Here is a 13,531-nt window from a genome sequence, read left to right as displayed (position 1 = left end):
GCACTGTTATGCATTCGCTTAGAAATAATAACTTGTTTGCCAAACTGTCCAAATGCCAATTCGGAATCCAGAAGGTCTCTTTTCTGGGGTACATAATTTCTCCCAAATCTTTTAGTATGGATCCTGTCAAAGTGGCAGCCATTGAGAAATGGGAACGTCCCACTAACCTTAAGGCATTGCAAAGATTCTTGGGATTTGCCAACTATTACAGAAAATTTATTAAGGGATTTTCCATAATTGCTAAACCCCTCACTGACCTGACCAGAAAAGGGTCTGACCTGGATAACTGGACTCCCAAGGCTATAGAGGCATTTGGACAGTTAAAAAGATGTTTCTCCAAGGCACCCATGCTCATCCAGCCTGATCTGGAGCAACCTTTTGTTATTGAAGTTGATGCTTCAGAGGTGGGGGTTGGTGCGGTTCTTTCTCAGGGCCCTGAGAGTCTCACCAACCTCCGACTTATAGCTTACTTCTCCAGGAAATTTTCCCCAGCAGAAGGAAATTACGATATTGGTAACAGGGAACTGCTTGCCATCAAGTGGGCATTCGATGAATGGAGGCATTTCCTTGAAGGAGCTAAACACAAGGTCAGGGTACTAACTGACCACAAAAACTTATTGTACCTAGACAAGGCCAAACGCCTAACCCCTCGACAGGCGAGGTGGGCGTTGTTCTTTACTCGTTTTGATTTTGAGATAACCTATCGTCCAGGTTCTAAAAATGTCAAAGCTGATGCCCTATCGCGGAGTTTTGATGCCAGTAATGTCCCCAAAGGTGAACCAGAAAATATACTTGCGCCCGGGGTGGTCCTTGCCATCCTCCAACCTGATCTTGTCGCTCAGGTGGTAGAGTCTCAGTCCCTTGCCCCTGAAAATACTCCGGAGGGAAAACTCTTTGTACCCCCCAATCTCCGGCTTAGAGTCTTGGAGGAAACCCATTGTTCTGTTCTGGCTGGTCACCCGGGAATTGCTGGTACCAAGTATCTCCTCTCAAGGCAATATTGGTGGCCTTCTTGGTCCAAAGATGTAAAATTTTTTGTTGAAGCTTGTGAAGTCTGTGCTAGGTCCAAGGTCCCTCGTAGGTTACCAGAGGGCCTCCTCCACCCTCTTCCTATACCTAGGAGACCATGGACCCACCTCGCTATGGACTTCATCACAGATTTGCCATTGTCCAAAGGGAAAACAGTGATCTGGGTAGTGGTGGACAGATTCTCCAAAATGTGCCACCTTATTCCGTTGAAAAAACTCCCCAATGCTTGTACTTTGGCCACTCTATTCATAAACCATATCCTAAGGTTACATGGGGTTCCTGAAAACATTGTCTCTGATAGGGGAGTGCAATTTGTCTCTAAATTCTGGAGAGAACTATGTGGTCGTTTGGGGATTTTGTTGTCTTTTTCGTCTGCTTTTCACCCCCAGTCTAATGGGCAAACGGAGAGGGTAAACCAATCCTTAGAACAATTTCTTAGATGTTTTGTATCATGTTCTCAGGATAAATGGAAAAACTATTTGCCTCTAGCAGAGTTCGCGCTTAATAATAGAGAGAGTCAGTCTACCAAAATGTCGCCTTTCTTTTGCAATTATGGGTATAATCCCAGGTATTCGTCGGCTCACTCTCCAGAGTCTGTAAATCCTTCAGCTGAAGTTATCTATCAAAGACTGTGCACAGTCTGGGCCCAGGCTTTTGTGAGCCTGACTAAGGCCCAGAGGTTGTCTAGCATACAAGCTAATAAAAGACGTATATCTGGCCATGAATATCAGGTAGGGGACAAGGTGTGGCTCTCCACGAGAAATCTTAAGCTCAGAGTCCCTTCTGGGAAATTAGCACCTAAATACATTGGTCTTTATCTAATTACAGAAATCATTAATCCTGTGTCCTTCCGCCTACAGTTACCCAATAATATGAGGATTCACAATGTCTTTCATAAATCATTGTTAAAAAAATATGTAGTTCCTGTGCTTCCAGCAGTCCTCCCTGCTCCTCTGGTCATCCAAGGTGAGCTGGAGTTTGAGGTGGACAAGATTTTGGACTCTCGCCAAGTTCAAAATTCCATCCAATATCTTGTCCAGTGGAAAGGATTTGGTCCCGAGGAAAATACTTGGGTTGCCAGTAAGGACATACATGCCTCACGCCTTATCCGGCAGTTTCATGCCCGTAACCCCTCTAAGCCTGGTCCTTTGAGTGAGGGTCCAGTGGCCCCTCATAAGAGGGGGGGGTACTGTTAGGAATATGACTTTGCGCTCCTCGGTCCGTGCCGGGCGGTCGAGGAAGCGCTGAGTTTGTCTGTGTTTTTCTTTTTACTCTGTCTGAATTGTGTTGTATTTGCCAGCCACACCCGCTTTTCCTGGCAGACTCCTGGCAGTGCAGGGGTTACTGCTCTGCTTGATCTTCTCAGCTGAACTTGCTGCTGGGATCAGGGCTGGTCCAATCATCTGCTGGACTTAGTCTCTGATCTCAGATAAAAAGCAGCAAGTTTCTCCCTTCCCTGCTGACTATTAGAGTTCACTCGCCTGCTCAGCTCCCTGTTTAGTTACACTGATCTCTGTATTCTGGACCTTCTGCATTTGACCTCGACTATTCTCCTGTTTGCTGTTTTTGTACTTCGCCGCTCGACTGTTGCTGACCTGGTTTGTCTGACACCTCTTATTGTGTTTTGTTTGTCTGTCCGTGCTCTGTGTGTCGCACCTATTCAGTGTAGGGACCGACTCCGTGGTTGTCCGGGCCGTTTAGGGCCGTCCGTGGCAATTAGGCAGGGTCAGTGGGTGGGGTCAGCTCAGGGCTCACTGTCCGTGTCTTGTCAGACTGCCTTTGCCATACTGACCATAACAGAAACCCTTCAAAATTTGGACAATTGCATTTTTTTATTTGAGTTTTGCAGTAGATTTTAGGCCACATTCATGTTCATATGCTGGCAGCATTTCAAAGACTGAGTTATGATGCAGTAAGCTCCTGCACGGGCAGAGCACTACCTTACCTAAATTATACGTTGTGAGCTTTGTCAGTTCAGTAGGGTAGTGGGAGCTCATCTACGTCATAATTCAGTACAATGCTGTGGGTCTCATTCACAGGGATGTGTTCAGTTCATGAAATATGGGCAGTACACAGACTGTTTTGCAGACAGAAAAAGGTTTAGTGCACAAGCCTGGAGGACAGAAATGGCATCGCACCCACGGTTGATACGAAAGCTTGTTCAGCTACATTAAAAACCAATATCAGAAGTTATAATTTGATCAAACAATATTGCCTCATGTATCACGTGCAGGTCTTCTGATACACGAGTCCCTACGCTAAACGACACTGTGCCAGTCAGTGACCGCCAACCCCGCAAAACAAGCACAAGCAGGGAATGGGGACCAAAGAATGGCTCTGCAAACCCACTGTCACAGGACCAAACCCCAAGGGCCCCCTATACCCCGCAGGCGCTGCCACTGGAGAAGGCGGCCGCCAACCAACACAAGCGTGAACAAGGTGATACTACTCACCAATGCACCAGCAGGTAGAATGGGAGAAAGAGGAGGTACTTACCATATGTACACAGGTGCTTTCTGCTAATTTGGATCACATGGGTCTTACAAGGGAGGAGTGCTAGCCACAAAGAAAAAAAGGACAGAAATACATAAAATGCACAAGCATGGATGATACGTAAGCTTGTTCAGCTACATTAAAAACTAACATCAGAAGTTAGTTGTCAGGACAGGGAGGTACAGACAGGACAAGACCCTAGGCCCTAGGTCTCAACCTACGCACTGTCCCTACCTACTTGCCTCAGTCGGCCCTAGGCGGCTGTGGGCAATCACGAAGGTGTTCCCTATGCTGTATATGTGAAACACAGAACAAGACAGACAAACATTATATGGGATAGTAAACAAGCCAAGTCAGAACCAAACGGGCAACGCAGTACAAAATCAGCAATTAAATCGGATAGGATTGGGGGAGTTCAGAGAGGGGTCCCGCCGTGACCGTGTCAAACCTGACAGCTGCACTGAAATGCTTTATATGTCTAGTGGGACAGATCTCCCACCCGCAATGCGACCGCGGGGGGAGATCCGTGCTTCTGGCGCTTCAGACGCTGATCCTGGCTCGGCAATACACTGCTATGGCCTGCAGCAGGCCAAAGCAATGTATCGCCGAATACAATGTTCATTGCTGTGTATATACACAGCATTGATCTCTATGAGAGATCAGTGCTGTGTATATACAAGTCCCCCAGGGGGACTTCTTGTTAATGTAAAAAAAAAAGGAAAAAAGTGTTTTTATTAATAAAAAATCCCCTCCCCTAATAAAAGTCCAAATCACCCCCCTTTTCCCATTTTATAAATAAATAAACAAATATACAAACATATTTAGTATCGCCGCGTGTGTAATCGTCCGAACTATTAAATTATCACATTCCTGATCTCGCATGGTAAATGGCGTAAGCTCAAAAAAATTCCAAAGTGCAAAATTGCGCATTTTTGGTTGCATCAAATCCAGAAAAAATGTAATAAAAAGTGATCAAAATGTCGCATATGCGTAAACAAGGTACCGATAGAAAGAACATATAATGGCGCAAAAAATGACACCTCACACAGCCCCATAGGCCAAAGGATAAAAGCGCTATAAGCATGGTAATAGAGCAATTTTAAACACATTTAGTTTATATAAAAAGGTTTTAATTTTTTAAAAGCCATCAAATAATATAAAAGTAATGCAAAATACATATCGTTGTAATTGTAACAACTTGAGGAACATGCATATCATGTCAGTTTTACCATAAGGCGAACGGTGTAAATACGAAACTCCCTGAAATGAAAACAAATTCCTTTTTATTTCAATTTGACAGTGCAAATTATTTTTTTATGGTTTTGCAGCATATTTTTTGGAAAAATAAGGTCTGTCATTGCAAAGTAAAATTGGTATTGCAAAAAAAAAGGGCTCATATGGATCTCTAGGTGAAAAAATGCAAGCGCTATGGCCTTTTAAACATAAAGTGGAAAAACTAAGGATTGACTAAGGATGGTCCGAACCTGCCGAGGTTCGGGTTCGTATGAACCCGAATGCTCGGCATCAGATTTCCGCTGTCTGGCCACTCCATGCAGCGGGTGGATACAGCGGGAGGACCGCCTGGAAAACTGGGATACAGCCTATGGCTATGGTTGTATCCCATATTTTTCAGGCGGTCCTCCCGCTGTATCCACCCTCTCCACGGAGCAGGCAGACAGCGGGAAACCTCGGCAGGTTCGGACCGTCCCTACCATTGACCTTAAGGGGTTAATCTAATAGCCAGCGCTGGGACTTTGTCTCAGCTTTGTTTTATGCTGAACAAGAGCCCGGTCCGGATCCTCATTGGACCAGCGATCTGATCCTCCAGGCTGCAGACAGGCAGAGAAACCAGTCAATCAAACAGACCACCCAGCTGTGTTACTCAAATCCCACAGCTTCTCAGCTTAACTCCTGCATTGCCAGGAAGCTGAGAAGCAAGCGGGTGTGTCACACAAAAGCAAAACAGGCCCAGTTAACACCAGGTTACTGTACAATCCTGACATTAGTATATATTTTGATCAAACAATATTGCCTCATGTATCACGTGCAGGTCTTCTGATACACGAGTCCCTATGCGAAACGACACGGTGCCGGTCAGTGACTGCCAACCCCGCAAAGCAAGCAGGGAAGCAGGGTCATAGAATGGCTCTGCAAACCCACTGTCACAGGACCAAACCCCAAGGCCCCCCCATACCCCGCAGACGCTGCCGCTGGAGAAGGTGGCCACCAACCAACACATGCGTGAACAAGGTGTTACTACTCACCAATGCACCAGCAGGTAGAATGGGAAAAAGAGGTATTTTAAATGAGCATTGTTTTCTGCCATATATTTGTTTAATATGTAGTTATGTATTAATCTCCAATGAAACAAGTGTTGAACTTAATCAGTGCTCCTCCCCTGCAACCTATCAGACTCTAATGATTGGCCAGGGGAAAGCTGGCTCTGCCCACCTTCTACCCAGAGGGCTATGCGGTCTTGAAAGTTGACAGTTGGTAGTCTGGCTTTGCCAGAGTCACATTTAACCTCCCTGCATCACCTCAGTAATCCTGTCAGACTTGATACCCAACCCCCTAACCAGTTTACAAAGCAGCCAAGAGGAATAATACATGTCCTCAAAATCTCAGCAGGACATTCTCTGTATTTATTAGTGCCTGCTGTCGGATTGGTGAAGTGTTAGAGGGTCTCCCATTCACCGTCCATATCTTCCTGGCTCTCAAGTCGGTGTGTTCATGCGTCTTCCTCCTGCTTGCCAGCGAGCGTTGACAGCGTTAAGTCTCTTCAGTAACTTCAAGTACCTATTCACACGTACCTCATAAAGGCTGGAAACCTCAAAGTCCCTGGAACAGGTCTGTCTACTTGAAATCCTATCTATCTTTCTACCTACCAAGTCTAAGTTATAGTAACCAAGGTAACCTCCCCTGAAGCTAAGGACTCTGATTAAGCCAGCAGATATTCATCATCAGATGCCCCTGTATTGGATTGTACATAGTTATCTTTCAAGTAAAGTTTCCATATACTTTTACTGTTACTGTGTAAAGACTTTTATTAAAAATATTCCCTCGTGTGTATGCTGAGAAGAGAAGGGTCCTGGCACCCTCGGACCCCACCGTGACAGGAAGGTTAAAGAAGGTGAGCCCTAAGGTTGCACTACACCACCCAGCAACACACCTTCAGCATATAACAGTACATGCATGAACAAGGTGTTACTACTCACCAATGCACCAGCAGGTAGAATGTGAGAAAGAGGAGGTACTTACCATATGTCCTGCTAATTTGGATCACATGGGTCTTACAAGGGAGGAGTGCTAGCCACAAAGAAAAAATGGACAGGAATACATAAAATGCACAAGCATGGATGATACGAAAGCTTGTTCAGCTACATTAAAAACCAACATCAGAAGTTAGTATATAATTTGATCAAACCATATTGCCTCATGTACCACGTGCAGGTCTTCTGATACACTAAACTGCACTGTGCTGGTTAGCGAACACCAATCCCACAAAGCAAGCGCAATCAGGGAAGGGGAGGTCATAGAATGGCCCTGCAACCCCACTGTCATAGGACCAAACCCCAAGGGCCCCCAATACAATGCAGGTGCCGCTGGCGGAGAAGGCGGCTGCCAAGCAACACAAGTGTGAATAAGGTTTAACTACTCACCGATGCATGTGGTGTTATCGTGAAAGTACAGAAGGTACAATTTATCCTGCAAAAAACAAGCCCTTATATGGCTCTGTAGCTGGTAAAATAAAATAATAATGGCACCTAATGGCAAAAAAATGAAAATCACAAATTCCTATTAATTCCTAAATGTTTTAGCATTCAAAGCACCATAGTGGGTTTTATTGTTTTTGTTCTTGTTTTTTTTTTGCCAAAACAAAAAAGTCTGTGTTGTAAAAACCCCCCCAAAAATAGGTTATCTTAATATCAATAAGAATGTGTTCATATCTGCACTGGAGGCTCCGCCACAGACTCAATCGTATTTGACTGGAAGAATATCACAGACAGTGGTGTTCCTCATGCGACAGATCCAGCACTCCATCCTTTTTATTTTTTAGCTCCTGTCACTGAACAGAAAAGCAGAATTGACAATGCAAAAGTGAACTCAGCTGTTTAAAGCTCTTTAAAAAGCACCAAGCAAGCATTATTCCAAGAGAAGGAAAATCCCTGTCATCTGATCCTGCTTTACTGCTATGCTACCTTCACTGCTAGTGCTAGATTCACAACCTACATTTAAAGATACAGTAAATGGAAGGGCAATACTCAAAGACCAGTAATAATAGATGAATAGTAACAAAACCAGTCACTAATGAACATCTGCTCCTCCATAAAATTACTTCCACCTTTTTCACTTGCCTCATTATCCGCATTGTGCTCTCCTATACATTGCCCGAGGAAGCCATTTCACACTTTCATGCTATTTTCCAATCATTGTAATAGTGAAATGAAGCGCCGATAAGTTTCCCTATCAATTTTAGGGTGGCCAAGGATGACAGGAGTCATTGCATCGGCTCTAAAATCCATCCAATCCTTTAAATGAAAATTTAAAAAATACTGAAAACGCAAATGTTAGCTTTACCCTGAGGCTGTGTTCACATGGTCAGGTTTTTAATTGCAATCCTTAAATTTACAGCTAGGAACAAATCATAAATAGAGAACACATAAAAAAGGAAGGACGGTGACATCCCCTCTTTTTAAATCCATTTCTTGTTTTGTATTCAATAATTGCAATTAAAAACCTGAACATGTGAACACACACTTAATGCGGCAATGACAATGCGGTTGCAGAATGGTGCTACAACATATTCAAATTGTGTAGATTGATGACAGCACAGTGCTTGCAGAAATCCTGCCGCCTTCATCCCTGGTACACACATATATATATATATTATATATATATATATATATATATATAGTGTAGATAGAGCATCCAGCACATGAGGTTACTGCCGTGCACAATACACGTGCTGGCTAGATCACTGCAGCAGGAGGGGCAATGAGGTGGGAAGCAGCATCATTCTGCTATAAGGAAGCAGGAGGTCCCAGAAGAAGGGAAGCTAAAAATACTGCCCTACTGCATACGCTGTAATGTGTGATCCCGCCTGCTGCTCACTGCAGTGACTGCTGCGGTGTTCCCCCCTCTCCCTCTCTCCAGCTTGAGTGGTCCATGTTGCAGCCGGCACAAGGAGACATGCTTACATTCCTCATACTGTCTGGTGGCTCCATCTGGCTGCTTATGGGTAAGAGCCTGCATGATGCTGGTCCTCCTTACTTCATCCCTAGACTGCTAACATTACATCCTTGATAAGTATATATTATTCTGCTAATATCAGCTGATTCCTGCAAATGATGACACAGGGATGCTGCGCTAACTGTTAAATGGCAGCCTCCAGAGACTGAAAGGGGAATGTTGTATACTGTGCAATGTGTATATATATATATATAGAGAGAGAGAGAGATAGCTGAGGTTATCATTTCACATAATGCTTTGTAATACTATATGACCTATGCTTTTCTATAGGACTGCTTGTAAGTTAGCTTTACTCAGTGAGTTGTTACCAGGCACTTAATAGACAAATCAATGAAAATATCCATCTTCGGTACATCTATAGATGGATGGATAAATAAATGCAGTATAACGTATGTGAATATATTATTTAGATTTCATCTTGTCTGATGCTGCAGTATGTTGTAGTCCTATGTAAAATCACAGGTAATATACGATATGAAGATAGAAATCATTGCTGGTACAGACATTGTCCTCTGTCAAAGAAGTACCATTCTGCTTAGCATAGAAGCATATTTTGCATATTTTGCATTATTGATACGTAATACTTCTATGTAGCTTTGTCATTGAGCTTGGTACAATATTCGAGCTGCACGTTTAACAGCATTGGCTCATGTCCTCAGTAAGGCAGGTGGAGGGATGGGGCATGCAGTATTTGGGATGCTAGAATATATCTTGTGCATTTGATATATTACAACACCGGATCTTTCTCTACATACAACGCAAATAATTCTTGTATGTCAGTGTTATCAAGTGTCACTGTCTTTTTAAATCTACTCAGTACCTAAAACTTAAGAGATTACTGCAGATTGATGAAATAGCCCCCATCCCCCCTGTGTCGTACTGACATGGATCCAGGAAACAAATTACGGGTATTGTACTGTGGGGTTATCATGTTTCAGCAACCGACTTGTAATGTGAAAGTCACTATGTGGTCACTAGTGGGTTTGTTTTATTCCTTGGATGACAAAACATTAGCTATGAAGCATCACAGAAAATCTCATCTTGCCTTAGTGTTATCTCACAGTCATTCACAAGGGCAGATCATCAGATCTAAAGTGTCAGCGCCCAATAAAACAGCTCCTCATAACTTAGCCTCTTCTGATTGTGGTGGAGAGAGGAATACATCTGATCTTGAGGTGTTCATTGATTTAACCAACATCTTTGTTACCCTTGCTGAATGATGTTCTCCAAGGGTACTCAGTTACCCTGATCCCCCACAACTGGTTTGCTGACGCTCCTGGCCGAAGATCCTCTCAGCTGGTTCCTGATGACATGCCCTGCTCAGCCAATCACTGGTTGAAGTGAGCAACCTCTGCAGCCAGTGATTGGCATGGATGGGGATGTAACTGCAGGAACCAGAAAGTTTCCAAGAGTACCAGGGGCCAGAAGCATTGGCTAGGAGCACTTTTGAGTCCCTCAAAATTACACACTAGGGAGGAATTTATGAAGGCCAGTGTACCTAGGCTGGGTTCACACTAGGTATATTTCAGTCAGTATTGTGGTCCTCATATTGCATCCAAAACCAGGAGTGGATTAAAAACACAGAAAGGATCTAGTCACACAATGTTGAAATTGAGTGGATGGCCGCCATATAACAGTAAATAACTGCCATTATTTCAATATAACAGCCGTTGTTTTAAAATAACAGCAAATATTTGCCATTAAATGACGGCCATCCACTCAATTTCAACATTGTGTGAACAGATCCTTTCTGTGTTTTTAATCCACTCCTGGTTTTGGTTGCAATATGAGGACCACAATACTGACTGAAATATACGTAGTGTGAACCCAGCCACATGTATGCACAGTATTCGGTCCTTACTATTCAAAGGGGAAAGCATACAGCACAGTGAGGCTTACCAGTGATAGGACCCATAGAACAATAGGCCCGCCTTCTTGACAGTATTTACAGCCCGAATTTTTTTATTTTGTGAAAATAAAAACACAGACACAGGCAACAAAGATATATTCTGAATGCATGTATTGCTATCTATCCAGGGGTGCCGCAAGCTCGGTAGGCAGTCAGGGGGTGATAGGTTTGCTATAATGGACAATCTGACCAATGGTAACATGCTGAAGGATGAGCAGTGAACTATGTGAGCGTGCCTGTGGTTTATATGTGCATCAGAGGTGACAGCTTCTCTTTGATGGGCGTCTGCCAGCACTTATGACCCCTACAAACTGCTGACATTGCTAGACAGATGACATGTGAATCACTGAAAGGATTAAGCTTGTGGTCTAAAATATAGCCCTTTATTTATATCTCATAAACCTAATTTAAGGTTTATGAGATATGAATAGACGACATGTGAACCAGTTACAAAAAATACTTACACTATATCGATGGTTTACTATTTCTATAAGCCGAAAAACACAAAAAGGAGAGGTTATCTCATTCTCCAATCCAGATATGTTTCTTAAAGTAAGGTTGTTACAATTCACTGACAGCAACCACCGCTCTTGAATTAGTGATAGACTGAACTGAAGCACAGGTTTAGTAGCAAGTTGCATAACTTTTCATTTCCCAAAGATTTAGTGTTATTTACATAAACCCCTTTAAGAAGCATAGTTATGTGCTATTACGTTACATAAAGGGGAATTGTGCTGGTGTCTTTGTAGTAGCAATTATCAACACCATACACTGTTCCATTTTCTGATTTCTCAAAGCCCTATTGTTAAGGGATATAAACCCTGCTTATAGCAGTCAGCTCATAGTAATCCCGTTAATTATGGTAGTCAAGACAAGAAATTATTTTGACCCCTAATTTAAGGAGATACATTAGAAATAGATAGGATGTATTCATCCAGGGTAACCAGGATAACATGTAGTTATAGGAGTATTTCCTCAGAACATGAATGAAAAGTTAATAGGATTAACCTTGTTTTATGTATTTTTTAAGCCAGAAAACAATACTCACCTGCCTGATCCCCCATACATACCGATACGGTGCTCATCAGGTTCCCTATTGCTCATGGCTCCCTGGTCCCCATCTTGACACACAGGAAATAGGAAATTGGCTTAGCAAATTCCTTCTACTAACCCCAACCCCAGGAAGTGCTGTACAGCCAGACAAAGCTCAGTGAGAATGGTGGAAGCAAGGGAGTGGGGAAGATGAGTATAGTTTTTTTCCAATAAAATATTCTATTGAAAGTTTTAGATTTGATTGCTCAGATACCCAAGACATAAAACTTTATATAGAAGAGAAACTCTTAACTCCTCAGGCTGGGTTCACACACAGTATTTTTGCTCAGTATTTTGGTCCTCATATTGCAACCAAAACCAGGAGTGGATTGAAAACACAGAAAGGCTATGTTCACACACTGCTGAAATTTAGTGGATGACCGTCATTTTATAACAAATAATGGTCGTTATTTCATAACAACAGCTGATGTTTTAAAATAACGACAATTATTTGCCAATAAATGGCGGCCATCCACTAAATTTCAACAGTGTGTGAACAGAGCCTTTCTGTGTTTTTAATCCATTCCTCGTTTTGGTTGCAATATGAGGACCACAATACTGAGCAAAACTACTGTGTGTGAACATAGCCTCACACTGCATTGAGGTAGAGATGATTCTACAAAACACATTGCAATAGTCACAATTTGTAATATTTAAAATCATCGGAATTTTGCATTCAGAAGCCATAATGGAAAATGTCTTTAATGCATTAGTTAGACATGGATACTCAATGAAATGTCAAGGCAATAATTTTTAGCTACAGTTTACTTTTTATTGTATATATATATATATATATATATATATATATATATATATATTCTGTATATATATATATATATATATATACAGTATATATATATATATATATATATATATATATATATATATATATATATGTAAAATGTACTACATAGACTTCCTTTTCAGACCTTCGGCTTTATTGCAGTGACTGAGAATGCAACAAAAGAAATAAGAAAGCTCTCTGTGTAATACCCTTGGGTGCTGTTGAAGTGTTTCCTGTGTGCTGCACTACAATAATGAATGAGTTGTGCTGTTTTAAGGCCCCCATTAGTGAGATTACGTTTCTTACCCCCCACCTTGCCATCACTGCTCCATCAATATGTATGCATTTGAAATGCTCTTTTGTCAGTGTGGTTGTCGATCTTATTTAAATACAGGTAGAACTAACCAGATGCTAGGAGCGAGGCAGCAGATTTTGCTTAGGTCAGCAGTGGCAAATAAGGACATAATGATTTTCTTGATGCAAGCATTCTGCTCTTCACATCATTTATACTGGGACTAGTTCACATTGCATTATCTCATAATATGCCCTTTGTAATAAATACTGGAGAACTAAAATTCTTATCCATTGCTTATATAAGGCAGAGGAATAGAAGGTTGTTTATATACTGGTATTTACATATACGATAACAGCATTTAATTGATTTGTCATTATTTTTCCTTTGCTGATTTATGGTTCTGCTGATAAATGGGCAATAGTCTGCTAGTGCTGACAGTGCAATGCAGAATATTACAATACTGACAGAGTAAATAACATCATCTAACACATGGGTCTCCAAACTGCGGCCCTCCAGCTGTTGCGAAACCACAATTCCCATCATGCCTGGACAGCTAAAGCTTTGGATTTGGCTGTCCAGGCATGATGGGAAATGTAGTTTTGCAACAGCTAGAGGGCCGCAGTTTGGAGACCCATGATCTATGCTAGGCTGATGACCTCAGCCAGAATACAGTATACCA

At 42.3% G+C, this 13,531-nt stretch overlaps 1 protein-coding gene across 5 annotated transcripts in view; it reads left to right on the top strand.

The window, feature by feature from the left end:
• Nucleotides 1-13,531, top strand: part of ACSL6 (acyl-CoA synthetase long chain family member 6) — a 265,818-nt gene that overhangs the window by 127,803 nt on the left and 124,484 nt on the right. For 4 of the 5 annotated variants that reach the window (XM_069970860.1, XM_069970832.1, XM_069970841.1 and 1 more), the window contains exon 1: nt 8,688-8,761. The exons of the other annotated variant lie outside the window; for it this stretch is intronic. In XM_069970860.1, the coding sequence (XP_069826961.1) occupies nt 8,689-8,761 (73 nt within the window). In that variant the 5' untranslated portion in view covers nt 8,688. Of the gene's footprint in view, nt 1-8,687; nt 8,762-13,531 lie in introns of those variants that run through there. 5 annotated transcript variants of the gene reach the window in all.

Source organism: Dendropsophus ebraccatus, chromosome 1, assembly GCF_027789765.1.
Source record: "Dendropsophus ebraccatus isolate aDenEbr1 chromosome 1, aDenEbr1.pat, whole genome shotgun sequence".
Lineage (NCBI taxonomy): Eukaryota > Metazoa > Chordata > Amphibia > Anura > Hylidae > Dendropsophus > Dendropsophus ebraccatus.
The sequence above is the reverse complement of the archived record's forward strand: the minus strand, read 5'-3'. Positions and strand labels throughout refer to the sequence as shown.